The sequence below is a fragment of the Empidonax traillii genome, unplaced genomic scaffold (genome assembly GCF_003031625.1).
Source record: "Empidonax traillii isolate 1590-97213 ecotype Southwest subspecies unplaced genomic scaffold, ASM303162v1 scaffold1117:size266551, whole genome shotgun sequence".
NCBI classification, from domain to species: Eukaryota; Metazoa; Chordata; class Aves; order Passeriformes; family Tyrannidae; genus Empidonax; species Empidonax traillii.
In genome coordinates, this window is record NW_020956310.1 from 124,943 (window position 1) to 150,707 (window position 25,765).

A 25,765-nucleotide genomic window follows, 5' to 3' on the forward strand; every position below is an offset into this window, starting at 1 on the left:
CAACAAAGGAAGCTCTGATTCTGCTCCTGGCATGAAAATTCACATTGTGTGAGGCCAGAGAAGGCCTTGGAAGTGAATGGGAGTCATGGGAAGCTGCTCTTTGGAGTGTCAGAGGTGGGCTGCGTCTGCTGCCAGTGCCCTGATGCTCTGCTGCCTCATTCCGGGAATGTGAAGCTGGGCAGAGATGATGTTTCTATGTTTTTCATCTAATATCGTGTTATCAAGGTAGTAAAACTAATTATTATGTCCTCCAAAAGCTCATCTGGATGGTGTGGTCTCCACCACCTGCCAGGGCCAGGAGTTGGACTTCAGTGATCCGTGCGGGTCCCTTCCCACTCAGGATATTCTGTAATTTATTTTCCCTTAATTTGATATGATTGATTTCAAAGGGGAGGGGTGGTAATTACAGCAGCCCCTCTCCTGAGGGGAGGTGCCTGCTTTTGGGATGCAGGAGCCAGTTCACAGCTGGAAGTTGTTAGATGTGAGGCCAGACTGGGGCCACGTAGTGGTAACAACTGTTGGTGGTGGCATCACTGGGTGGTTCCATCCGTGCTGCTGCTGCCCCAGGCAAGGCTGTGCCTCTCCTGTGGAGCAGCTGGGTTTTGGCTCATCACATAGAGCTGGAAATAAAAGGCGTGGAGTGGGTGGATTTTTAATTGTTTTGGCAGCAGGAAGGGCCCAGCGCGGAGCCGGTCCCGTTACATCTCTGTGCCCATCATCCTCCTCCCAGAGGACCCAGTGCTCAGGGGAGGGATCGTGTGGCAGGAGGTGGAAGCTCAAATAACACTTGTGCAGGTGGGGATGGGGGCTGGCAGTGAGAGCTGAGGGGGTTCACCCTGCTGCTCCCAACCCATCTCCCCCATCCCTTGCTGCCGAGGCTGGCGCTGAGCTGCCCAGTCCAGGGGGGGGCTGGTGGGTCCCCCCCCCCCCGCTCCTTCTGCCACATGCTTTGGGTGGGAGGGGAAAATAAATAATGCAAATAAGAGAATTACTTTCCACTCACGCTCTGGGTTTAGGATTTCTTGCTTCTTTGTCTTATGAACAGGTCAGAGGTCTGGCCGGAGAGTCCCCCGCGCCGATGAGCTGGGCGAGAGCTTAGTTGGGATACTCAGGGTGGGGGGTGGGATATAGAAAGCTCGCCCTGGATCATCAGATTAAAGGAAAAAGCCATTTCACCTCCTTGGATGGCCCAGATAGCCAGTGAAAATCTGCTTTATTCCTCTTTGGCTGGCCCTGCCGTCGCGCCGTGGATTGCAAAGGCTCGTTTTCCCCGACCGAGTAATTAGCTGGGTTTGTTTGCTGAGGAGGAATTAAACTGCTGCAGCAAGTGGGGTTTGGTCCAGGAGCTCCTGGCAGCGCTCACAGCTCACTTCTGCCTCACTTTTTATTTTTTCTCCTGCCTTTTTCAATTAATTTCCCATTAATTTGGTTTGGAATGAAGTTCTCAAATGACTGATAAATCTTCTTTAAGCTTAGGAGCTAATCGGTTTTGGAGGAGGGAGAGTAATAGAGGGGAGGGGAAAAAAAAGTGTGTTAATTTTAGCAAATCTCTCAAATATGAACTGAAACAAATGGTAAATTGTCCTGTTGGGTTAACAGAAAAAAATCTGCTCTTGCAATACCCAAACTTCATAATCTTCTTGCAGTGCTGATGCATTGGCATAAATATTGGTTGATATTAGTAAAGTGATACATATTCAACCTTGGGAGAAAGTTACCCTTCTCCTAATAGTACTTATGAGCATCTTTATTTGTTTTATGGGTGAGTGATGAAGTGTTTTCTGTAAATCTTTAAAGGTCCTGAATGTTGCCAGTAATTAAAGAGGTTTCTATGCTATGGGGGACTCACTATTTAATTAAATTCATTAGGAGTCTTTTGTCACCTCCAGCATCAAAGAGTGCCTAATGTGACTTAAACTTTTATAAGAGCCTCTCATTATCCTTGAGGAAATTAAATATATGTGTATATGTGTCTGTGGGGTCTGGATCTCACCCCAGTATGGCTCAGTCAACTTATCATTAATTTTTCTTTTTCAGCAAGGTTTTAGTTCCAGTGAAAGAACTGGGCAGAGAAAGGTTGTGGTTAAATACACACAGGCAGCAGGAAAGGCCTCTTTCGAAGACTTAGATGTGGTTGTGATTGTTTTTAGAGGGTTTCTGTAGTGATTTCTTAAGCTGGGAAAAAAAGTAAGAGAAGTCCCGGTGTTGGAAGGGGCTGAGTTGTCCCAGGAGGAGTTGTGTTCATTGAAGTGAGTGAAGAAGACTCCCAAGAGCTCCCTGTTACGGAACAATATGGATTTTTGTGGCATTTCCTACCTGGTTTTCTGTTTTTCTGTGTTTTGTTTTACCTCTGATGCTTAATGGCAGTTTGTCTGAAGAGTTTCATCCCTTAGTTTTTAACAGATAAAAATCCCCATTGTCCCAAGCATCTCCCACTTCTTCCACTATTTAGTCTAATTTAGTTTTCCCCACCTTTTTATCCTCTGATCTGCAAGGCCCCTCCCTTCCTCATGGTTCCATCCTGAGCACTTTCTTTATCCTCAGCACACACTTACAGTAAAAAAAAACAGTAAAATAAGTAGAGTAAAACCTGTGCACAGAAATAAGTTCCTACCTGAGTGAAGCCCTCTCTGAGCCGGTGATTGTGACAAGCTGGGGTGGGATGCAGGAGGTGCACAGAGCTGTGAGGGGGCTTTAATTCTGGGGGCTATTCCAGCACATTTCGGGGCTGGGTGATCACTCTTACCAGGTTATTCTGCCTGAGGGTGCCTGGGGGCTGCAGTGCATGTCTGGTAACGATGCTCTCCCTGCTTGCACACAGGTGGAGATGACTTACTGAGGGTCCCCAGGCAGAGGAGGGTGGGAGCAGAACACCCCTGTGCTGGGACGAGGCAGAGGCACCAAACCAAGGGTGCCGAAGGTGCCTGAGGCAAATGAATCCCTTTGAAGCATGACACGATCACAGTTTCCCCGTATTTCGTGTAAATTGTCTTTATGTCACACGGGCCTCACTAGGGGAGGCACGTTGTGGTGTAGTTTAAGCCCCCAGTGAAGTGACTCATCACAGGGTGTAGAAAACACAGCATGGGCTGAAACGCCCACCCTGGATTTCTGTAATCTAGTGGAAAAAGGTGGGATGTGTGCATAGAGACGGGTCCCACTCGTGATGGCTGCATCATCTTCTAGTGGTTTTTGTAGTACAAGCAGCTCCTGGAGCTTAGGGGCTGGTTTTTCTGGTGAGTTCAAGGGGGTTTAGGATATTTATTTTTTTTAATATAGAGGGATAACTTGCAAGACTCAGCTGAGCGAATGCAGGGAGTGATGGAGGGGCAGAGCATGTTTCATACCATCCTGCTCCCCTGGGAACAGCACTTCCTCAGGGTGGAAAAGCATGAATGTGTAATAAAAAGCAATATTTGTATTCTGATTCCTAAACAGGGTGTTATGGGGTGTATCTGGAGCAGGGAGCTACAGGGCATTTCTGCAGTGCTGCCAAGGACCAAGTTCAAGGTTGGGTAAAGCGTTAACGTACAGAAATGACTGAAACTCCTTCTCCTACCTCGGATTTCTGTAATTCTCCCTGGATTACCAGCCTTCCGCCCACTGTCCCAGTGTTGGTGGTCAGCGAGCATCCCTTGCTGGTGACTGGGAGAGGGAAAACGGGAAGGTTTTGGGTTTTGAAACACCCCATTGCATCCTGTGGCGCTCCTGCTCTCGCCCCTCATCCCAACACAGCATCACTGAGCTGGAAGGAGACGCCTGGGGAGCTGTGCCCTGGGCTCGTGGGAGCGCTGCCGGAATCCGCCCCGCTGCTAAAAATAAACGGGCTGTGGTTTATTTACCTTGGAAAGGGAGCAGCAGGTTTTCCTGTGCCGGGCCCTCAGGCTGAGGCAGCACTTTTGCTCCGGAATCTCCTTTCCCAGGGGGCTGAGCTGCCCCTTGGAGGGTGGGCAGCAACGAGAAGGCTTGATGGGCGTTTTGGGGGCTGCAGCGATCGGGGCGAATGAGGCATCTTCTCCCAGCCCATCGCCCCGGGGTCGTACTTTTGCTACCTTTTTTTTTTTTTCCTTAAAAAAATAAAATCTGTGGAAGCAAGGGGCTGCTGTGCCCTCCGTGCTCGATCCATCCTCTCTCCCACAGCCATGAAAGCCGACCGCAAGCGCTTGAAGGGGGAGAAGACGGACCTGGTGAGCCAGATGCAGCAGCTGTACGCCACGCTGGAGAGCCGGGAGGAGCAGCTCCGGGACTTCATCCGCAACTACGAGCAGCACAGGAAAGTGAGTGTGGGAGCCACAGCACCCTGGTCTGGTGGCACAGGGGGCCGGCAGCGGGTTGAGCGTGAAACCTGGTTTGTAATCAGGCAAAAAAACCCTCTAAAATCCCAGCTGGACCGCGGCAGGTTAAGCCTGAGATTAGCTCAGTTAGTTAGAGCACAGTGCTAATAACGCCAGGGTTGTGGGTTTGATCCCAGTGTGAGCTTAACTCGATGATCCTTGTGGGTCCCTTCCAACTCAGAATATTGTGTGATCCTGTGAAATACTGGAGGGAATTGAGCCAGACGTGCGAAATCCCGTCTAATTTTAACAAGGTGCTCAGTGAGCATTGCTTTTTGGGGGACTGGCTGCATCCTGGAGCTCCCCAAAAAAGGGAAGCCATCCCTGCCGACGCGGGGCTCTTGTGATCCCAAAGGTACCGCTCGTGGTTGGGTGGTCCCTGAGAGTGTCACTGCAGAGGGGTTTGGGGTAGCACAAGGATTTTCCCTCCCTGATGGCCACCCCGTGTCCTGACAGGAGAGCGAGGACGCAGTGAAAGCCCTGGCGAAGGAGAAGGACCTCCTGGAGCGGGAGAAGTGGGAGCTGCGGCGACAAGCCAAGGAGGCGACGGACCACGCCAGTGCCCTCCGCTCCCAGCTCGACCTGAAGGACAACCGCATGAAAGAGCTGGAGGCCGAGCTGGCCATGGTGAGCTGGGGGGACTCATCCAGACCTGAGGGGCTGCTGCGGTGGCTGCATTACTGCAGTAATGGGAGGGGGGAAATTCCATCTCTAGAAAGGAGCTTGGCCTCACCTGGAATCCCTCACCTTGAGTCCTGTGTGCAGCTTTGGGCACCAAAGACATTATTAGGTAGCATCTAGAGGAGAGCCATGAGGACGGGGAAGGGTTTGGAGGGGAAGCCTTATGAGGAACAGCTGAAGGCAGTTGGTTTGTTCAGCCTGGAGAGGGGGAGACTGAGGGGAGATGTCACTGTGGTCTTCAGCATGCTCCTGAGGGGCAGTGCAGGTGCAGGTACTGACTTCTTCACTCTCATGACCAGTGACAGGACTCGAAACAGCTGGAGTTGAGTTGGGGAAGGTTTAGCTTGGATATCAGGAAAGTGTTTTTCACCCAGAGGGTGGCTGAGCACTGGAGCAGGGTCCCCAGGGCAGTGGTCACAGCACCAGGACTGTCTGAGTTCAAGAAGCGTTTGGACAACGCTCTTAGGCACGCGGTGAGATTGTTGGGGTATCCTGCACAGGGCCAGGATTTGGGCTCAGTGATCCTGATGGATCCCTTTCATCTCAGCATATCCTGTGGTTCTGTGATCCTTAGCACGGGCTGCAGCATAGTTTGGGTAATTACTTGCCGTGGGGCGGGTGGGTTTGGTGCAGTGCGTTGCTCCTTGTTCTGCTGCCCCAGCAGATGTTCACGGGGTTTTCCTGCTCCGTCACCATCACCTCGGTGTCCTCCCCCAGGCCAAGCAATCCCTGGCCACGCTGACCAAGGACGTCCCCAAGCGCCATTCCTTGGCCATGCCGGGCGAGACGGTGCTGAACGGGAACCAGGAGTGGGTGATGCAGGCTGACCTCCCGCTCACCGCCGCCATCCGGCAGAGCCAGCAGACCCTGTACCACTCACACCCCCAGCACTCGGCGGACCGGCAAGGTGGGCACCCCCTGGCTCAGGGCACGGGCAGGTCCTGGTTGCCAAACCCCTGCATGGGTACCAAAAAGCGGGTAAACCCCCCCCTCTCTAAATAACTTTTTAGAAGTGAAGCGGAGGTTTGCTGGCGTGATTTTAACTCCTCCCCTGCCTTGCAGCCGTCAGAGTGAGCCCCTGCCACTCCCGGCAGCCGTCCATCATCTCCGACGCCTCCGCGGCCGAGGGCGACCGGTCGTCCACGCCGAGTGACATCAACTCCCCCCGGCATCGAACACACTCGCTCTGCAACGTAAGGCCCTGTGTGGTGGTTGGGGAGGGGGGGGGGGGGTGCTTGCAGCGGGTCCTCCCCTTCCCAAAACAACGTTGGGTTTGGGGTGTGGGGCAGCCTGGAGCGTTGCTGGCCCGCAAAGCCGCTCTCCTGGGGTTTTAGCCCAGCCCCGCCGCAGTTCAGCTGCCCGAACAAGGTGCTTTTTTAACTGTGGAGGTGGGAGGGCTCAGGCTGTGTTGGGGCTGATCCAATGGATCTGTCTCTTTCTGCCACAGGGGGACAGTCCTGGACCGGTACAGAAGAACTTGCACAACCCAATCGTACAGGTAGGGCACGAATCCTCTCAGACCCTGCTCGTGAGAACCCCTCCTGCGCTAGAAAATAATTTGGGGGGGCTCAGAGGCACCAGTTTGGGGTCTTACAAAAAATGAATTGAAGTCATCTTGAATTGTGAGTCTTTGATGTCTCAGATTCCTGTAATTTGCCCCAAAGTCCATGTAATGCCTTAGGCATTTGCTGTGCTCAGGGCCCTTTGGGGTCTTGATTTTTGTAAGGCACAGGCAAAGCAGGTTATCTTCTGTTTTTGACCCTAAACCATTGGGATATTTTTTTCAAGCTGTGGACAGACCTTTGTTCTGATTTATTCCTGGAGCCAAAATCCTGAACAGTTGAGTTTAGCTAAAATCCCAAAAATGTGTGGGGAATGGGGGGGGGGGTGGTGTTTCAATTTTGCTGCAAATTCCACCACACAAGTTTCAGGAATATTATTTTATTTCAGTCCAGCACCTTAACGTTGCTCTGGACCTGGATGCAAATATTTTTTGGGATCTGGATGCAAATACTTTTCGGGAGCTGAACTCAAATATTTTTTGAGGGGCTGTGACCGTGTGGTCCATCATCCCCTGTGTGAGTGGGTGGGGAGGGACGAAGGAATCCCTGGATACCCAAACCCGTGTCCTCTCCTCCCACAGTCTCTAGAGGACCTGGAAGACCAAAAACGGAAAAAGAAGAAAGAGAAGATGGGCTTTGGCTCCATCTCCAGGGTGTTTGCCCGGGGGAAGCAGCGCAAGTCCCTCGACCCGGGGCTCTTCGACGGGACGGCCCCCGACTACTACATCGAGGAGGATGCGGACTGGTGACCCCCCCTGTGCCGGGCGGCTGCCACTGTACATATCCCCCACCTGTGGACGTGTTACCTGTTGTCTTGGGAGCGATGCAGCTGTGTCGTAACTTCAGTTTTTCCCCCTGTTTTTTTTTTTTCCCATGTTTTTGTTTTTTTTTTCATTTTTTTTCCCCATCCCGGTAACTCCTTTCGTTGTCGCTTCAGTTCGTCAGTTTTGGGGGTGTTTTTTTGTTCTTTGTTTTTTTGTTGTTTTTTTTTGTTGTTCTCTTCTCTTTTTCTTTTGACAAAACTTGAAACTTGAAGGACTGCTGTGTCTCTGTAAATACCAGAAATATTGTGCACTTTGTGCTTGTGACGTCTCTTGTCCGAAACCCGCTGTTTTCCGGAGCCCAGCCCGCGGGATGTCCTCGCTTGGGGACGAAGGACCTGCCCAGCTGAGGGACCTTAGAGGGGAAAACACACAAAAACAACAACATCATCAACAACAACAACAACAACAAAATCTCCTTCGCTGTGATGTCTTCCTGGCCGAGCACCCGGGCTGGTTGTAACGCCTGCCGGTCTGGAAATAAGTGTTTTAACGTTCCTTTTTAGTTGTTTTAATTTATTTGCACAAACCCAGAGGAGCTATTCTAACTAAATTATTGCAGAAGTTTTGGGATTTTTATATTTTTCCACGTCGGTTGGGATGGGGCGGGAGGAGGAAGGGGGTGTTTGTACTGTATTGTCCTGGGAAGCTGCTGTTGTGGGGGGGAGGAGGAGGGGGGAATTGGGGGGTGTCAGAGCCGTGGACCCCCCCCACCCTGGGCTCCCTCGGCTTCCCCAGGAGCACTTAACGCCTTGGAAAACCTAAATACGTGCCGGGAAATCAGACGGGAGGGGGTGGGGAAGCTGGTGAGGAGCTTTGCCCGCTGTTTTTCCCTGCTTTTTGGGGGCTCACCCTTTGCTTCAAGTAAAATTTAGGGGGATTTGGCACGAGCTGGGAGCAGGGGAAAGGTGATATCCCGAAATATCCCGTGTCCCTAGAAGTTTCCCCGACAGGGCCGACCACCCCTCTCCAGTTTGGGGTGTTACCGCTGCCATGGGGTGGGGTGAGGGGAGGGGGGAGAGTGGGGGAGAAATTGGTACGAATTCCTACCGGGGAGGTTTTTCTGGCTCTGGGGTGATTTTGAAGCACAGGTGGAGCTTGTGCTTCCGAAAAAATCCCTTGGAAATGCCCCAAAACCACACCCCCCCCCAACCCTCCCCCCACCGGCGCGGCGGCCGCTTCCCCTCCCCACTAACACGCGCCGCGCTCTGCTTATGCCAAGATAAGTACCTTATGCTTTAATGCTTATGATATAATTTTAAGCTCTTAAAAGGAAAAAAAAAAATGTATTAAGATTTTATTTAATGAACTATAATAGTGTATTATTTTTCTTAATTCCGATGGCGCGCGCCCTGGTTGAGACGGAAAAAAAGGGGTTTTTCGTCTTAAATCGCCGATGCCCTCGCGCTGTGTATTCCTGCTCGTGGGATGATGCAGAGAGGCCATGGAGGGGGTGTCAGAGGGACCAGCCCCCCCAGGCTCTTTTCTCTCTGCAGAGAAGCATTTTTATACGTTTTGTTGGGGTTTTTTTTTTGGGGGGGTTGTTTTGTTGGTTCGGTTTTTGTTTGTTTTGTTTTCTTTTTTTTTTCTGGTTCTTGCGTTTTTATAATTTAAACTCTAAACCACCCGAAGAGATGAGCAATCTCCTTGTTACCGAGTAGTTTCCTTTGCATTTCAGCTTTTTTTGTAAATTAGGAAATAATTCTAAAAATTACTAAGAGGATGATTTATTTAAAAGAGAACTTTGCTAAATAGCATATGAATTATGGGTAACATTAGAGTTAACTTTTCCCCCCGTGAGCGGGGGAGAATCCTTGAAGGCATGGATGCAAATATAAAATTATAAAAGATCTAAATAAAGCTTATTTTAAAGTACAGATGAGGCTCCACGTGGTTTAATTGCTTGGCAGATGGAGAGCCCGGGCTGGTTGTTGGCATCGGGGTGCAGGACACCCTGACTGCCACGTGAATTTGGGGGGCTCCAGGGTGATGGGGGGATGCAGGAGAAGCTGGACCAGCTTGCCAGGCTGCACCTGGATGCAGTGATCCTGGCAGGAGGCTGGGACAGTCTGCATCCCTATAAAATTGGGGTTTCAGGGGTTTGAGGTAAGTAAAGAAGTGGGAATGAGGGGGACAGCCAGGAGATGTCCCCCTCGTATACAGAAGGACAAAGAAAAGCAGAAGGGATGGAGAAACAAGAAAATGTCGTACTCTTTTATTAATGGATAAATTATTGATATTAATTTACAGATTGATAAATCATTATAATAATATATAACTCTAGTTATAATAATAAATTTATATTATATAAATAATAAATAATAATTATTATTCCTTTTATTATTTGAATTACATTAGTCACTTGTAGGGCTGTGCCAGCACTGCAGAGGGGCCTGAGACCCTTTTGAAGTCAATCTGTGTTTGCCAGAGCAAAGACAACTTGCAATGATTTTCTCTTTCTTTGAGCCCATAATGAGGGTACAGATGAAGAGATGTACCTTTTCTTCTTTTTTTTTTTTAAACAGAAACAGCCTTCTGGGTTTGGGACAAGCTGCAGAGCAGGTAAGAGCCACCACAGTCTGAAGTGGAGAGAGTTGGAGCAAAGAAAAACTGGAAAAACTCAGGAGAAGCCAGCTGGCTCTCCAACAGCTGGAATCGAGCATTAATGGGAATTAAATGTGGCATTAAAGGGTAACTGCTGAGCACGGCAGACATGAGCTGGGCACAGACAGGGGTGGGATTTGCTGCATTTGGAGCAATTCCCTGCAAATATTTGGTGTTTCCCTTCATGTATGGGGTGGGGTGTGGGTGCTCATCCATCCCATCTGTGGTTTTAAAAGCTTTGCCCTTTGGGAGCCAGGAATGGGGCAGAGCTGTGGGTGTCACTCCAGTCCCGGCAAGGCTTCTGCTGTTCACCAGTTTTGTCCCAGTGCCATGGGGACCGTGCTGGACCCTGGGGAGGGGGCACGGGTGTCACCTCCTACTCCAGAGCCGTGGGGGACCTCATTCCCTGCATCTGGGAGTGATGTCCTGGGCTGAGGTGTGGGGGGGTCTTCTTGGTGGCTTTGTCCCTCCCAACCTGCATTTCCCTGGCAGTGGAGGCTGCAGCATCCCCCTCGCCTTGCCTCATCCCTGCTGCATTCCCTCAGTGAGCGTCATCCCTGCTCCATCCCCGCTGTGCTGGATGCTGCGCTGCTGCCACCGTGTGAGCAGTCCCCGAGTTTCCACCGCCACCCGTGTCTGTTTGTTTTAGGTGTGACTCGCCGCGCTGCTGCACTTTGCACCGAGCGCGTTGCTGTGCAGGCGCTCCCGAGCGCATTTTCCCCCCCGTGAGGACTTTAGACCGGGAAAGGCAAACATCTCAGGGCCTGGCACGGGGTGTCGTGTCGGTGGGATGCGGGGTATCCCACAGAGGGGGTCACCCCGGGACTCCAGCACCCCTTTGCTGGTGTGTAAAACAGCCGTGCTGGTCCTCACACCGCCTCTGGTGATGTCACAACCCGAGCCGTGTTTACCTGCCGTGCCACGGCCGTGCACCCACCCCATAGGGAACATGTGGGTCAGGAGGGGGGTTGAGAGGTCACAGCAGGTAAACAGGGCTGAGTCTGGGAGGTTTCCTGCCTTGGCACTGACTCAGCCCATGCCTTTAGTAGGTGATCTCACCTCCCCGGGCTAGATTTTTGGTGATAAAGAGCTAAACTGGTATACACCAGATGGCTGAGTAAATCATCAGGAGGTTGGTGGGGTTTAAGGTGGGGTCAGTCACAGAGTATGGGGTGATGGTGGTATCTCCCCAAACGCTGGTGTCAAGGGCCACCATTGAGGCTGTTGGTTTATTGCTCAGAATTGCTGGAATTCGGGAATGTGCCTGTCATTAATTCACCCATTTTCAGTGTTTTCCCAGAAGGTGTCTTCTAGTGGTGCTGCTTAATGTGTATGAAGCCAATGCTGAAAGTATCTTTGAGTCCTCGCCTGCACAGCCCAGGGAATGCCCGAGAGCATCCTTTGATGCAGTTATCCTTTGGGATATCCTGCTCTGCCACTGTCCCTGCAGCTGTCCCCACATCAGCCCCTGCCCTTGGCTTCCCATTTCCCCGACCTGACACTGCCACAAGCACCTGCAGCAGCACAGACCAAGTGGCTCCGCTCCATCCAGCCGGGACACCAGACCTGTGATCAGGCCCCGTATCCAGGTAGGAAGGTTTCCTTGGAGTTTTATCATCGCTGGTGAGTGGTTTCCCAGCATTTCCCCATTCTTGGGCACAAGCCCTCGCTCACCATCTGCTCCTAATTCTGAAAAGCCACACTAAATATCTGCTCAGCTTTTTTTTTTAATACCCACCTGCACGACACCACCGGAGCTCTTCTCTCCCAGCCCTGTTATCCTCAAACCCTGCATCTCCTATTCCCAAGTCCCTGACCAAGGCAGAGTTTCCCCAAAGGGATGCAGCAACCCCTCCCACCCCACCACCCCCCCCGGGTCGGCTCCAGGAGGAAGCAGCAGGTTACTGATTATTCTCGCTGTTAAACACAGCAGCTTTATTTACGCTGTTTTCCAGGTTGCAGACGTGCGTGTGCTTGAAATGCAGACGGTGACCTGGCACGGTGGTTGAACTGGTTGTACTGGAACCGCCGTCCCTCAGCGCCACGTCCCGGCTCCGCTCCTGGCCGGGAGATGCCGGCAGGTCACACCCTCCCACCGGGAGCCCCGCGGAAATGCCTCCCGAGTGGCTGGTTTTCCTCCTTTTTCCCCACTTGCACGGCAGGTTCCCAGCCTGCAGCCCCGGCAGGGACTCTCTAAATTGAGGGGTAGAAACTGAGGCATGAGGAGGAGAGATACCAGTAAAGACCAGTGTGTGTGGGCTGGGCTGGGAACTGGGATCTGAGGGAGCTCATCATGGAGCAGGCTGGGATGGACTCTTATCCTGGGGGCAAAGCTGGGGCTCTCCCGTGTTCCATTATATATAACATTATATTTATATACATATTGTATTTCTGGTGCTAATTAGCTCCTAAGTCTCTCTTTAATCATAGAATTCTGGTTTCAGTTGGAAGGGACCTTAAATCTCATCCAGTTCCACCCCCTGCCATGAGCAGGGACACCTTCCACTATCCCAGGCTGCTCCAAGCTGCATCCAACCTGACCTTGAACACTTCTAGGGATGGGGCAGCCACAGCTTCTCTGGGCAACCCCTGCCAGGGCCTCACCACCCTCTTCCTATTCCTTGCTATCTAATCTGGATCTAAATAGATATTCTAATCCTAATCCAGACAGATATCCTTCCTCATCACCCTCTTCCAATTTCTCCCTATCTAATCTAGATCTACCCCTTGTCCTATCACTCCATGGCCTTGTAATATAACAATATCATATAATACACACGTGCAGTTTGGTGGCTCTGCTGACCTGACTCTCAGGGATGGGTTTTCCCTCTTTCAGGACAAGCCATCCAGCTGCAGGTGTCCAGGAGCAGCGTGTCAGCCACAGCAGTGCTTTTGGCTCGCTGTTGGAAAGGTTTGGAAGAATCCTGGGATATGGCTGGGCTTTCAGTGATGACTTTAAAATACATGCTGAGCGCTTTTGAGCAGGAAAAAGCAGGGAAAACTGCCAGTGAGCAATTTCTGCCTCCAAGGCAGGGTAATGTGAGCCCCTGGCACCTCTGCACGTACCAGGGCATCAGATGCCCTTCTGAAAGGCCCTTTTGTTACCTGCTGGTGGGTCCAGTGGGGTTTCAGTTCCCCCCTTGGCATTCTTGTGCTCTGTATCCTGCATATCTGGCTGGATAAACACCCTGGAGAGGTCCCAGCCTGCCCTGGACTGGGCAGGGAGTGTTTGCAAGGGGAGGAGTTGAGCTGCCATAGATAAATCCCCACACTGGGATGGCTGCTGGAGCTGGAAAGGCGAGACCAAGAGATGGATGTGAATGTGTTATCCCACAGAGGAATGTGCAGAAGGGAAAGGCAGGTGCCTTAGCAGCCATCCAAGGGGTCCAAGTGAGCCCCTCCCGCCTTGATCCTGCTCCACTGCCACTGAAAAGCCCATTTCTGGCCAAAATTCAGCTTTGTGGAGTGGGAACCTGAGGAGCCAAGTTATGAATGTCCCCTCTGTGCTCACGGTCTCCAGGGCCTCTCTGCAGGGGGGGTGACCTGGCTCAGAGCTCTCCCTGCCCCGGATTGAGGGCAGTCAGTGTGTGAAGTCCATGTTCCCCCCCGCTTTCTTACAGAGCAAATAATTCCCTGTTGTGTCTCCTGACTGACAGAGCTGCTTGGGATGACGGGTCTGTGTTTGACACAGGGAGGTGGGGCAGGAGAGGAGGAAATTTGCCTGAAGTGGAGTGAATTTGCCTGAGCCGGCGGCCAAGCCGGAAAATGCAAAACGATCCATAAGGGGGGGAAAAAAAAATAAAATATGCAGTTACGCTTAATAGTTATTTCTTTTTATAGGACAACTCTTGGAATTGCTCTTTGATTAGAGGAGGAAGGTATCGCTGCCGTGCGCCGGGGCAGGTGAGTCACTGGAAAATACCACCGGCTCCACGCGGGATTGTGCTGGGAGGGAGGGATGCAGGGAAGCAGGGGGGGGCTTTCCCAAGATTCCTGAACACCGGTGGCCCCGAGGCAGGGCTGCGGTGCGCTGAGTCACGCCAGGAGATGTGACAAGTTTCGTTGGGTTCGTGATGGCTTTTGCCTTCGCAAGGACTTGCAGGGCTTAAGGGACAGGAAAAACTGCAGTGGCTGGTCCAGCAGCGTAGTAATGTGGCCTCTTCACTTGGAGAGGGGAAAAACCCACCCTGAGTGTCATCTATGACAGAATTTGAGTCCTTGGTGGTGTTTATTATTATGGCTGGGTGTGAGAAGGGCCTGGAAAAATGCATCCCAGTTGTTGTCGGGATGGCATTCAGGCAGAGGTGACACTGGACACGGCATTAGTTGCAAAGGGTTTTGCCAAAGCTCAGGTCTGGTGCCTGTAGTTCAGTCTGGAAACCACGGGATTGTCTGGCTATGAGGACAGGGCACATTGCCAGTCGCCATGGTGAGGGCCATGCCCGGAATGGCTCTTCCTGGCAAGCAGGTGGTTAACTTGGGAGTATTTATAGAGGGCAGCAGACTGATAAAAAGCACTTTCCAGGCTCCCTGGGAGCACAAGCCCGGCTTTGTGGGGATGTTGGCTTTGCCTTGGTGAATGGAGTGATGAGCCTGAGCATTTGGGTTCCCCAAAATGAGACTTCTGCAGAGTTCGGAACTGACACGGGAAAGGCTCCGCACAAACTGTTTTCATCACGCAGATGCCTCGCAAGCTGGGTTTTAAAATACAGGTTAAAAACTAAAACTTCAGTTAGATGTTGAGAAGAAATCCTTCCCTATGAGGGTGGGGAGGTCCTGGCACAGGTTGCCCAGAGAAGCTGTGGCTGCCCCTGGATCCCTGGAAGTGTCCAAGGCCGAGTTGGACGGGGCTTGGAGCAACCTGGGCTGGTGGAAGGTGTCCCTGCCCAAGGCAGGGGGATGAAACTGGATGGGCTTCAAGGTTCCTTTCCAACCAAACCATTTTTTGGGGTTCTATGAAACGAGAGACGGGGGCTGTGATGTTTCAAGCAGGGGCTGCGAAGCGATCCGAGGGGGTGGCGCGATCGGCACCCCCAGCTGGGACCCGCACGTGGTTTTTTTGGGGTGGTCTCCCCGACGGTTTGCGGGTCTCTGCGCTGGTTTTAGGGGGGTGTCTCCTCGCCGCTGCTCCCTCCCCTCTCCCGCTTTCCCGGAACAGAGCCCGGGGCCGGGGAGCGGCGGGGCCGGTCCCGGGAAGCGCCGCCCCGGGAGGGCCGGGCCGGGGAGGGCGGAGCGGCCCTCCCGGACCCTCCGCAGCCGCCGCCGCCGCCGTCGGGGAGGTACGTGGGGCCGGGGGGAGCCGGGAACGGGACGGGACCCCCCCTGGGACGGGCCGGGCCGGGACCGCCGGGCTGGGACCCGCGGGAGCGCTGGGAACCGGGAACGGGACGGGCTGGGCTCGGTCCCGCCGGGAACGGCGACCGGGAGAGGGACCCGGGAGGGCGTCAGAGTCGCAGGCTGGGCTGGGATAACCTCCGAAGTGCGGGGAAGATCGGCAAAGCGGCGGAAACACCCCGTAAAGCGGGGGAAACACCCCATAAAGCAGGAGCAAACACCCCCGAAGCGGGGAAATCTCCCCCCCGACGCGGGGGCTGGGAACCGGAGGGCTGGAGCGCCGGGGTTTGGGGAGCAGCCGCGCCTTGGGGTCACCCCCTTGGGAACACCCCTTGGGGCACCTTCCTCGGTCCTCGTGTGAGCATCGGGGTGGCCGTGCTGAGAGCGGGGGGAGGAGGAGCGGCTGCCGTCTTGGGAAGGATCAGCTGGCCCTTTAGGGAAGGATCAGCAGCAGGGAGGGTGCCCGGTGACCCCCACGCCGAACCCACCGGAGCCCGGCAGCCGCGTCCCCACGGGTGGCAGCCCAGCAGGAATGTCACAGATCACGGGCCCACGGCTCGGGTACGGCCGTCCCCAGGAAGGTGCAGGAGGGACCGTGTGTGAGCCAGGAAAGCAAACAAAGCCAAGGAGAAGGAGACCTGCGCAGGGCAGGTCGGGGCTGGGCGCTGGGCAGTGGGGGCTCAGCTCTTCCTATCATGACGTTCCTGCTGAGGAAAGAGCGGCCTGGAGCTTCGAGGGGTTCAGCAGACCCACAGGTGTCTCCCAAGTGGTTGTCTGCTGATGCTGGTATTTGATTTTTGGGGGTGACGGGCTGGGGATGAGCGTCGCTGTGTAGCTGGGCTTGTTGGGAAGTGCAGATGTGTGAGCAGAAACCAGGAGTGTGTCCCATGGGAGACGGGCTGCCCTTGCCTCTGCGTAGTGAATGAAGCCTGAGAGAGGTGAAGCTGCACCAAGAGGTGTGGTCCTGGTTTTCCAGCTCAAAGCTCTGTGGAGCAGACCTTGACCACTTCCTGATGGGATGCAGCCACAATGCATCCATCTACAGCATATCCAAGCATCCTGCAGCTATCCACAGCCCTGGGTATCTCGGCATGACAGCCAGAAAGGGAAACCTCCCAGGTGTCAGTGAGGAACATGTGGGTGTGGGGCTGGTGAACCCAGCCCTGGACTGAGGTGACTCGGAAGTATGTGAGATGCCTTTGATTTTAGCTGTGTAATTACACGGGTGGGAAAACCCTTAGGAAGGCAAGTGCCTGGGGAAGGAGGAACGTTTGGCCACTGGTGCCCTGAAGAGAGCTGAGTGTTGGTGTTTGGCGCCGTGGCGGTGCCATGAGGAGGTGCCAGGGGGGGCCAGGGCTGGGCAGGGCTGTCTGCTTGCACTCCAGCAGGAGCCTGGGAGGAGGGATCCCTCCGGCAGCCCAGGTATGTGTCACTCTCCCAATGCTGCTCCAGGACTTTTCTTGCTCCCGGTGTATTTAACATCCAGAAACTGGTGTCAAGGCTCCACGGAAGCAACTGAATATCCTCGTATGAGCAGTGCAGGTGGCATGTAGTGACATAATTCCCAGAAAACCTCCATCCCTATCAAAATACCTGTGCCCACGTTGCGGAACACTCCTGCTTTGTGCCTGGCTGCTCTGTGTCGCTTGGCTGCCCGGCCAGCTCCACGTGCCCTGGCATCACCCCTTGCTCCCTTCCTGCCTTGTGGGCTCCTTAGCCATCCGCAACAGGTTTTCTTCGTGGGTCACACTTGTTGGAGGACCTTTTGGAAAAGCATGGGGAGAGGTGATGCTGTGTCAGGGTGAAAGGTGTTGCTGAGAATCCTGTGTGAGGATGAGGAGGGCGGTGCTGGTGAGGCCGATGGCAGCGTGATGCGTCGGGTTAGTGGCTTTCTGCAAGGGGAGATAAGGCTCCAGGGGCTGGTGTGGTGTCACAGGAGCTGCTCAGAGCACTCCAGGAGGGCTGTGAGGAAGCAGGAGTGCCAGGTTTGGCTTTGGAGGACATCAAAAGGGCAGATGGATAATGTCTCTGAGCACTGGAAGGCTCTGGAGGAAAGTGTGTTATCTGGTTGTTATCTGGCGCAGAGATGGGGAGAGGTCCCAGAACAAAAACCAGGGGGAGGCTGTGGAGGAGTGGCTTTATCTCAGAAGAAACACCAGATTAGTAGAACTTAAAAAAGAAATAAATCCAAGCTCAGAAGTGCACAGTAGCACCCAAAGGAAACTGGGAAGCAGAATGATTCAAAGGGCTGGGATTTTCCCAGGAAGGCGTGATTTCCCAGGCCTGGGTGCACAGGGAATTCAGCTCCCCGGAGAGAGGTGAGCACCTCAAACCCCCATCCCTGGTTTAGCAGAGCCAGGCCTGGAAGCATTAGGCTGGCACTAGCTCCCAGTGTGAGCCTGGCTCAGGAAAAGCCACGGGACACTGTTCACACAGTGGCTGGGACACAGCGAGGGCTCGCTGACCTGCTGTGAGCCGGTGCCAGCACAGCCTCGGTGCCCGCAGCAGCATTGTCCCCAGGAATAAATGGCAACGTCCTGAAACACAAACGTAAAAGGACTCTCTGTCCCTGTCCATTACCGCTTTCCAGCAGGCGCCGCTCGGATGGATATAATGGAATTACGGGGAGAAGAGAGTCTGGGAGGCAGTTTCTTATATCTCAGTGGCAAAGGTCAAGGCAATGGCTGCTGCAGAGTCACGATTACAGCTCAGGAGCACGGCTACTGGGGTTTGTGTGATCCCTGCCGCTTCAGGAGCCCCTGGCAATTCCCGGAATTCCCGAAGGATGCAGCACAAGGGAGGTGCATGTGGCTCGGGAATGGGGTGTTTTGTGTGCCCCGTCGCTGCCCTCCGGCTGCCGTCACCGTGGCTGTGTGAGGCCACGGCCAGCCGGGTGGACTGCAGCATCCTGAGCCCGGGAATGGGCTTTCCAGTGACGCCCTTGTTTTGCAGGAAATGGCAGAGTCGGGGCCCCCCCGGCTCCCTCCGGAGCGGGAGAGGGGGAGAGCCTTGGGCAGGGTTTGAGGAAAGCGCCGCTGCTCTCCCAGCACTGATGGTGAGGTGCAGCCGAGGAGGGGTTGTTCAAAATGAAAGGTAAGGGAGAAAGAGGGTTAATTAGCTCTTAAATGTCTGTAGGGAATGTCGGGAGTGATGGATGTGGGTGCATTCTTTTGTGCTCTAGGCAGGAAGTGTAAGCGAAGTGTGGAAGGGCCCTGGTGGTCTGCACGGGGCTGCCCCTCCGGGTTTCTATTCCCTGGTGGGATGCCTTAAAATGGGCTGGGATATCAGAAATTGGCTAAATCAGCAGTGATGCTGCTTTTCCTGGCTCTGCTGGATTTCTCCGGATATTCCCCACATTCCCTGGGCTGCATCTGGCCAGAAACATCCCTGTTCCTGGGACAGGTGTAACAGGGGCAGCAAGAAGGGACAGAAAAAAAAGAGAAACCCTGGCAGGGGATTGGAACAAGATGCTCTTTAAGGTTCCTTCCAAACCAAACTGTTCTGGGATCCTGTGAAAATATCATCCACGTCCTGGGTGTCCCTTTTCCAATCCCACATGGAGTTTTGTGCTCCTGGTGGGTTGGGCCCTTGTGTAATGAGGGCCACTGCAGGAACGAGCTCCTGAGGATGTATCAGGGTCAACAATTAGCAGGGAAGGGGGTTAATGAGCAGGTCTTCTGGGTGGAAGCATGAGGAAGAAGGTAGAGCCTTGTAATCTAACAGAGAGGAGACTCTGGGATCCTTGGATAGTTGGAGAATGGGTTTCTTTAAAAAAAAAAAAAAATCTCCAAACAATTAGTTTTGTTTTTTATGGCCAGTGCTGGGGTTGCACCCTGGTTTTGGGAGGCAGCTCTGAGGGGATGTGTTGCTCCATGGAGGTGTGCTGGGAGCCAAGCACTGTGCTCTGGTGACTCCTTGGGAGCGAGGAAGCCCTGGAGCTCATCCCACGGCTGGTCGCAGTGTCGGGGTTCGACCTGTTCCCTGAACTGCAGACTCATCTCCCGTGATCCCGTGACAAAGGTGTTGCTGCTGGAGCATGAGAGGGAAGGTGATGTCATGGGAGGGGGAAAATCCAAAGGTTGTGGAGGGCAGAGGAGCGTGGGTGCTGCTGTGGGCAGCGGAGGGTGTCGGGCTTCCTTCTCAGTCAGCCAGTGGGGCTGGCATTTCTCTGGGAGCACCGGGATGTGGGGCATGATCCAGGGCTGACCCCGTTGGGTGGGTCTGTCTGCCCTGGAAGGGAAGGTGCTCCCTGCTCCACCTGGCTGCCTGTGCCAAAGCCTTCCGGGCACATCCAGGCGTGGTGGCATGCAGTGCTGAGAACAGGCTTATCCCGAGCCCTCCCATGCCCAATTAACACTTGGAAATGTCCCAGGAGAAGTCCTGAAGCGTCCCTGGGCTCTGGCAGCCTGCAGGATTTGGGGAGAGGTGCGGGAAGCCTGGAGGAGCTGTGGATGCCCCTCCGGCTTCGAAGCTGAGCCGGTGGAGTTTAATGATTTGGAGATCTTGGTGTAAATGATTGCCAGGGCAGGGCACAGGAGGGGGGGGGATGGGGTGGAGGGGTCTGGCTGCAGGGAGGATCCCGTGCTGTGGGCAGAGGGAAGGGGAAGGGGGCTGGAGAGGACTGGAGTGCTCAGACACCTCTTACTGACCTGAGGGGAACAAACTCCAGTTAAATAGGACAAGGGGTGATGTTTTAAAGTAAAACAGAGCTGATTTAGGTTGGATATTAGGAAAATATCCAACCTGGGAGGGTGGGCAGGCCCTGGCACAGGTTGCCCAGAGAAGCTGTGGCTGCCCCATTCCCTGGAAGTGTCCAAGGCCAGGTTGGACGGGGCTTGGAGCAACCTGGGCTGGTGGAAGGTGTCCCTGCCCATGGCAGGGGGTGGAACTGGATGAGCTTTAAGGTTCCTTCCCACCCAAACCATCCTGTGACTGAGGGATGAGCAGCAGCAGTAGCTCCCTGCTCGAGCTGTGACGTCAGGGCACCAGGATAGCTGTTGGATCAGAGATAGGAGCAGCTCTGGAAAGCCAGGAGAGCAGCTAATTCAATGGAGACACAGACTGGAATAGCAAGTCTCATTTTAATCCGATTGCTGGGCTGCAGGGTAGCACTGTGAGGGATCTGTGGAAAACTTCCAGGCACAGAGGTGACGTAGGAGCTGAAATCCTGCCACTTCCAGGACTGAGGTGCCTGAGGGAAGCCTCAGAGTCTGTGAACAGGCGCAGAGGTTTAGACACCACGGGTAAATGCGAGCAGCCCTGCGTGTGTTCTCTGCCCACCGTGGCTGCAGCACAATTTTCCTGCCTCAAGGCCATCACAGCAGTTCTCAAGTGAACTCCTGGCTGGCCAGTGCGTTTGTGATGAGGAGGGGGAGCTCATTTGGATCAACAGGTACCAGCAGTGAGCAGGGAAGTTTCTCTGCAGATCCCTCCTCTCCGGGCGTGCGTGCGTGTCTTTTCCTGCTGGAGCCGGTCTGTTTTCTGGGAGTGCTGCTCTATTCTGGCCCTTGACCCTGCAAACCGGGCGTGCACTCAAGCTAAACAAGCAAACATGCAGCTTTTGAGCCGGAGGGTTGAGCTGGAGGGTGTGTGGTGGGTGTGGATACAGCGCTTGCAGCAGCACAGCCCAGGGCCACCTCGAGCCCAGACCAGCGTCCAGGAGCCAGGGAGGGAAGGAGGGATCCCTGGCATGGTCTTGGCACGTCCATAAAGCTGCGAGGCTTCACGGGGATGTTCTGCTGCGAGGATCCAAGTTGTCACCCGTGGGTCACAGCACCCGAGGTCAGGGAGGCGAGCAGGCAGGAGATGTGGCTCCATGAGTTTATTTTTGGAAAGCGAAGACATCTGGCCCCTGGCAACCCAGAAAACATCCAGTGGAGGCAGCGGAGGGGGAGTTCCCACCCGTGGCTGGCTGGTTGGGAATGCCAGTGCTCGGACATCCCCGTGGGATGCAGCCAGGGCACTCACCACCCATGTGTGTGTTGCTCCAGGGAGGGAGAGCACCAGCCTGAAGTGAACTGGAGGCCCTACAAAGGTTCACCATCCCGGCAGCCATGCTGGAAGCAGAAGGGGGAAGCCACAGGGTCAGGTTGGCTGGGAGAGAGGCAGTTCTGGTTTCTGTTCTCCGGGCAGGAAGGTATCTCAGGGCAGGCAGCCAGTGCCGAGAGCATCTCTGCTCCATCCCAGATGTGGGGAAAGGGAGAAGCTGGTCAGCTAGAGATGTGTTTCTGAGCATTTCCAGGTTGGTTTGCACTGACAGTGGCTGTTGAAGTTGATTTGGGTGGCCTTCTTTTGGTGCTGTGAAGATGCCGGTTATCACACTCCCGAGGACGGGCAATCTAAGCCCTCAGTAAACATCGGTAATTTGATTGTTTCCAAAGGTTGGCGATTATTACAGCTGAGAAAGTAGCAAAGGGTGGGGATGGGAATGGCCAGCAAGGATCCAGCTGCCTTGTTATATCCTGACATGCTCTCCCAAGGCACAGCAGCGTGAGATTTCCAGTGTTACGCGGATGAAACAATATCATTGTGGCTACTGCGGCTGCACAGACTTTGCATTTTTCCATGGACCAACCATCACTTTCCCTCTCTTCCCAGAGCTCACATCCTGCCCGGGGAGGGCATGTTAGCGGGGCTGCAGCCCCCCTGCCCCGAGCCATGCTGTGAGGAGGGGACAGCCCAGCCATCCAGCAGCGGGAATGATGGCCCAGTCCCGGGCCAACGGCTCACACTACGCCCTGACAGCCATCGGGCTGGGGATGCTCGTCCTCGGCATCATCATGGCCGTCTGGAACCTCGTGCCGGGCTTCGGCCCCCCCGAAAAACCCTCCACCCACGCCGGGAACAGCAGCAAACCCGACCGCGGCTCCGGGGGCATCTTGAAGAGCAAGACCTTCTCGGTGGCCTACGTGTTGGTGGGAGCGGGGCTGCTGCTGCTCCTGCTCTCCATCTGCCTCAACATCCGGGACAAAAAGAGGCAGAGCGAGGACGTCACCGTCGCCCACGTGCAGCGCCAGGTGTCCGTGGAGCCCTCGCAGCAGGAGGACAGGTGAGGCTCTCTGGGGAGACAAGGGAGTGGGAGTGGGTGTGGGAATGACACCAAGGGCTGTTGCTGTAGCTCTGTGAGGTCTGGATCAAGGAGAGAGAGGCTGGTGGCAGCACGTGCTGAAATGAGCGAGCACGCGTCGTGGTTTGGGGTTCTGATGTGTCCTGGAGGTATGGGAAAGGAATGACTCCAGATGTATTTATGGAGCTGTGTAGGTGGAAGGGAGCCTTGCTGGTAAATAAAGTGGGGTCTAGACAGAGCTGTGGCCAAGCCAGTGTTGCTGAGATGTGCCACTGCTGGCTGGGTTGGCACGTGGCAGTGTGCTGAGAGGGGTGGGTGATGGGTAGCACAGAGCTGCTCTCTGCCTCATGCCGGGAGAGGAGCCAGAGGTGCAGCGGAGGTGCTGCCTCACTGGGTGCAGCCGACGTGCCCAGCAGCCTTGGAGGCTGGCCATGGAGTTTAGACCTGGTGAAAGTCTGCAGGGCTCTGCTGTTTGCTCAGGGATCTGCATCGAGCAGAGCAAAGGCTGCTGCTGCAGCAGGCACAGGCTGGATAAACACTGGTGCAGTTCCCTGTGCAGGGGGAGGCAGGGGGGTGTTGGGACAATGTGGGATACAAGGGGGCAGGAGAGGATGATGGCTCTGCTGGCTGTTGTCAGCGTCTGCAGATCCACCCAGAAAACCAATTTTCCCTATTAGATTGAAGAGGTAACTTCATAATGCCAAAGAAGTGGCAAATATTGATGTGCAGGTACCTGTGCATAGACGGTGACATAGTGCAGGGCTGAACCTCTTTGCAGAAAACCTCAAGGTACCCAACCCAAAAGACATCACAACAAGAAAGGAGGATAGGTGATGCCCCTTTCAAATGTATTTTGACTGGGTTTTGAGAGAGGAGGAGGGAAATTGGTGTTCTTTTGAGGGAAGAATTCACTGCTGGGCAATAGGAAAAGGGTTTATGGGCAGAGAAGGTGATGATCAAAGATGGGCATATGGCATAAGGAAATAAAATGTGTCTGAACACAGGTGGGGTCATGATTTGTTCTGTCAAGCAAAAAGGGGCTGGTATATAATGTAGAAGGGCAAATAATTAGTTAAGTCTTTGAGGGTGGGGTGGTTTTATTCTTTCCTCTCTGTCCCCTACCCACAGCAAAGCTGAAATGACGTTGTACCCACAGCCTTAACTCTTTCCCCTCCAGTCAAGAAGAGGATGAAGACGTGTCTTCCCAGTACTACGTCCCCAGCTACGAGGAGGTGATGAACACGGGCTACTCGGAGCCCAGAGACTCGGACAGGAGCAACAGGCTGAGCGTCTCCCTGCCCTCCTACGAGTCCCTGACGGGGCTGGACGAGAGCAGCCAGGCTCCAGGAGCTGCAGGCACGGAGCCAGGCACGGAGAGGCAGCCCAGCCGCCACAGCTCCCGCCTCAGCAAGCGCCTGAAGCCGCTCAAGGTCCGCAGGATCAAGTCGGAGAAGCTGCACCTGAAGGACATCAGGCTAAACCTGGACCAGGGGAACAGCACCGTCCCCATCACGATAGAGCCCCTCACCCCCCCGCCCAAGTACGAGGAGATCCAGGAGAAAGCGCCAGTGAGCCAGCAAATGCCTTAAAGGAAAAGCAAGAGGGATCTGTGATGCTGCTGGGTGGAGGGTTTTTACAAACCCAGCGGGCCAAGGGGGGGCTTGGTCTGTGGGTGCAGAAGCAGCCAGGGCTCCCTGGAAGCTGCCACATGGAGGACATGGGGGGTGTGGTAGCACTGCAGCACGAGGACGGGACACTTTTTCCCTGGGACTGGGTTTTGCAAAAGACTGTGGGGAAAGAAGCCTGAATGCCCCAGGTTCTGCTGCTCTGAAGTACATGAAGGCTGGAGGTACCAAAAGTGTCACTTATGGTGTTTGATGTAAGAGCACACAGTGCATCCTCTCACCTCCTCTGCCTCTCACCTCCAGCAAGACTTTTCCAAGCCACCAAACTGATGTTGAAGAAGGATTTTTCCAAGTGGAAAAGCGAAATGTTCCTTTTTTGGGGGGGGTGTGTCTTTTCTTTCTGAGGAAAGGAAAGTGCGTTGCCAGAGCAGCACCACGGCTCTCCCCCTCTCCCAGCTGGGTTGGGCTGGTGGCCCAGGACCAGTCCTGACTCCTGCCAAGGTCTCTGCTGGCTGGTGGGAAGCAGCTGAAAGGGGCCCTGTGCTCCTTGGGATGGATTTCCTGCCTCAGTTGCTTTCCCTGTTGTGTTTTGTGCTCTCTTTGAGGCGAGTGGGTAACTCGGGGTGGGGGTGGGGAGCTGCACCAGTGCCAGGGGTGCAGGGTGAAACCACTGCTGAGCATCCTGTGTGGGCAGACCTGGGCTGAATAAATGTTTTGTACGTTGTGTTGTGTGTGTGTGTGTGTGCACTCGTGGGTGGTTGGTCCTTCCCAAGGTTTATAATCCATTGGCTGTTGTAAGGGAGATGCTCCATGGGCATCCCAACTCCACGCTGCTGGCAAGGCCATTGGCCACAAAGTCATCAATACATCCATCCAGGCTCCCTTGGGTGGTCTGAGAGGGATGTGGAGGTGGCTTTGTTGGTGTGATGCTGATGTTGATGTAATCATAGGATAATAGAACCATTTAGGTTGGAAGAGGTCTCCCAAAATCATTAAGCCCAGCCATTAACCCAGCACTGCCAAGTCCACCACTAAACCATGTCCATGTTGTGGACTGGTCAGCAGAGGCTGACTTGATGCTGTGGTTGATATGAGAGGAGTCCAAGTGACCAAAATGAAGGCAAAAAGACATGCTGGTCCAAATCCATCCAGCAAATTTCCCTTGTTAATGATTATTTCCTATTGCACCTCTTAGTTTCTGTTGTGGCATCACAGAAGTTTCACTTTGCTGTGCCCCAAGGGATGGGCAAAATAACCTCATTAACTAAGGAACTCTCTTACTGAAGAGAAGGAAGCAAAGCAGAACATACCCCAGACTGAGGGATGCGGGGTGGGGGGTCCTGAGTGGGTCATGTTGAGGGGCTGTAAAGGTGGTGCAGCTCCTTGGAGGTTGTGTCCCAGGCATATGTGCCCCTGAGAGCCCACTGGGAATGAAGTCCTGTCTCCTTGGTGAAGAAATACAGCCCTGACAGAGATCCTAGAAAATCTGGGTGAATAAAGTGAAGTTTCTTGTCTGAGCAGTTGGAAGGTGAAGTTTTATTGAGCTCCTTTGCCAGAAAATCCCGTTTGATGGAATAGACTGGCAAAAACATCCTCTTTCCCAATGTCCCATGTAGGAAAAGAGCTGAAAGAGTGCCCTGAAGTGCAGTGACCACAGTGACATGAGCTGTGACTCATGCACTAATTATGCCCAAAATGCCCAAATGGCTAATGAGCATCTCTGGCTACTGTCGTGCTT

The 25,765-nt window shown here is 54.0% G+C and overlaps 2 protein-coding genes across 8 annotated transcripts in view; both read left to right on the top strand.

Annotated features, from left to right (window-relative positions):
* Positions 1-9,275, top strand: part of KAZN (kazrin, periplakin interacting protein) — an 86,378-nt gene extending 77,103 nt beyond the window's left edge. For all 3 annotated transcript variants that reach the window (XM_027905078.1, XM_027905079.1, XM_027905080.1), the window contains 6 exons: positions 4,141-4,277; positions 4,791-4,961; positions 5,733-5,922; positions 6,078-6,208; positions 6,463-6,513; positions 7,159-9,275. In XM_027905078.1, coding sequence (XP_027760879.1) covers positions 4,141-4,277; positions 4,791-4,961; positions 5,733-5,922; positions 6,078-6,208; positions 6,463-6,513; positions 7,159-7,326 — 848 coding nt within the window. In that variant the 3' untranslated portion in view covers positions 7,327-9,275. The remainder of the gene's footprint in view (positions 1-4,140; positions 4,278-4,790; positions 4,962-5,732; positions 5,923-6,077; positions 6,209-6,462; positions 6,514-7,158) is intronic.
* A 3,294-nt stretch (positions 9,276-12,569) lies between these two features.
* Positions 12,570-24,751, top strand: TMEM51 (transmembrane protein 51). Of its 5 annotated transcripts, XM_027905067.1 has the most exons (4): positions 12,570-13,036; positions 13,843-13,905; positions 21,934-22,384; positions 23,559-24,751. In XM_027905067.1, the coding sequence occupies exons 3-4, from the start codon at positions 22,035-22,037 to the stop codon at positions 23,989-23,991; spliced, it is 783 nt and encodes a 260-aa protein (XP_027760868.1). In that variant the 5' UTR covers positions 12,570-13,036; positions 13,843-13,905; positions 21,934-22,034; the 3' UTR covers positions 23,992-24,751. The 5 variants fall into 5 exon arrangements, with proteins under 5 accessions (XP_027760868.1, XP_027760867.1, XP_027760866.1 ...); XM_027905066.1 differs by having other exon boundaries at positions 12,570-13,905; XM_027905065.1 differs by lacking the exons at positions 12,570-13,036; positions 13,843-13,905 and adding an exon at positions 15,224-15,281.
* Positions 24,752-25,765: the final 1,014 nt, after the last annotated feature.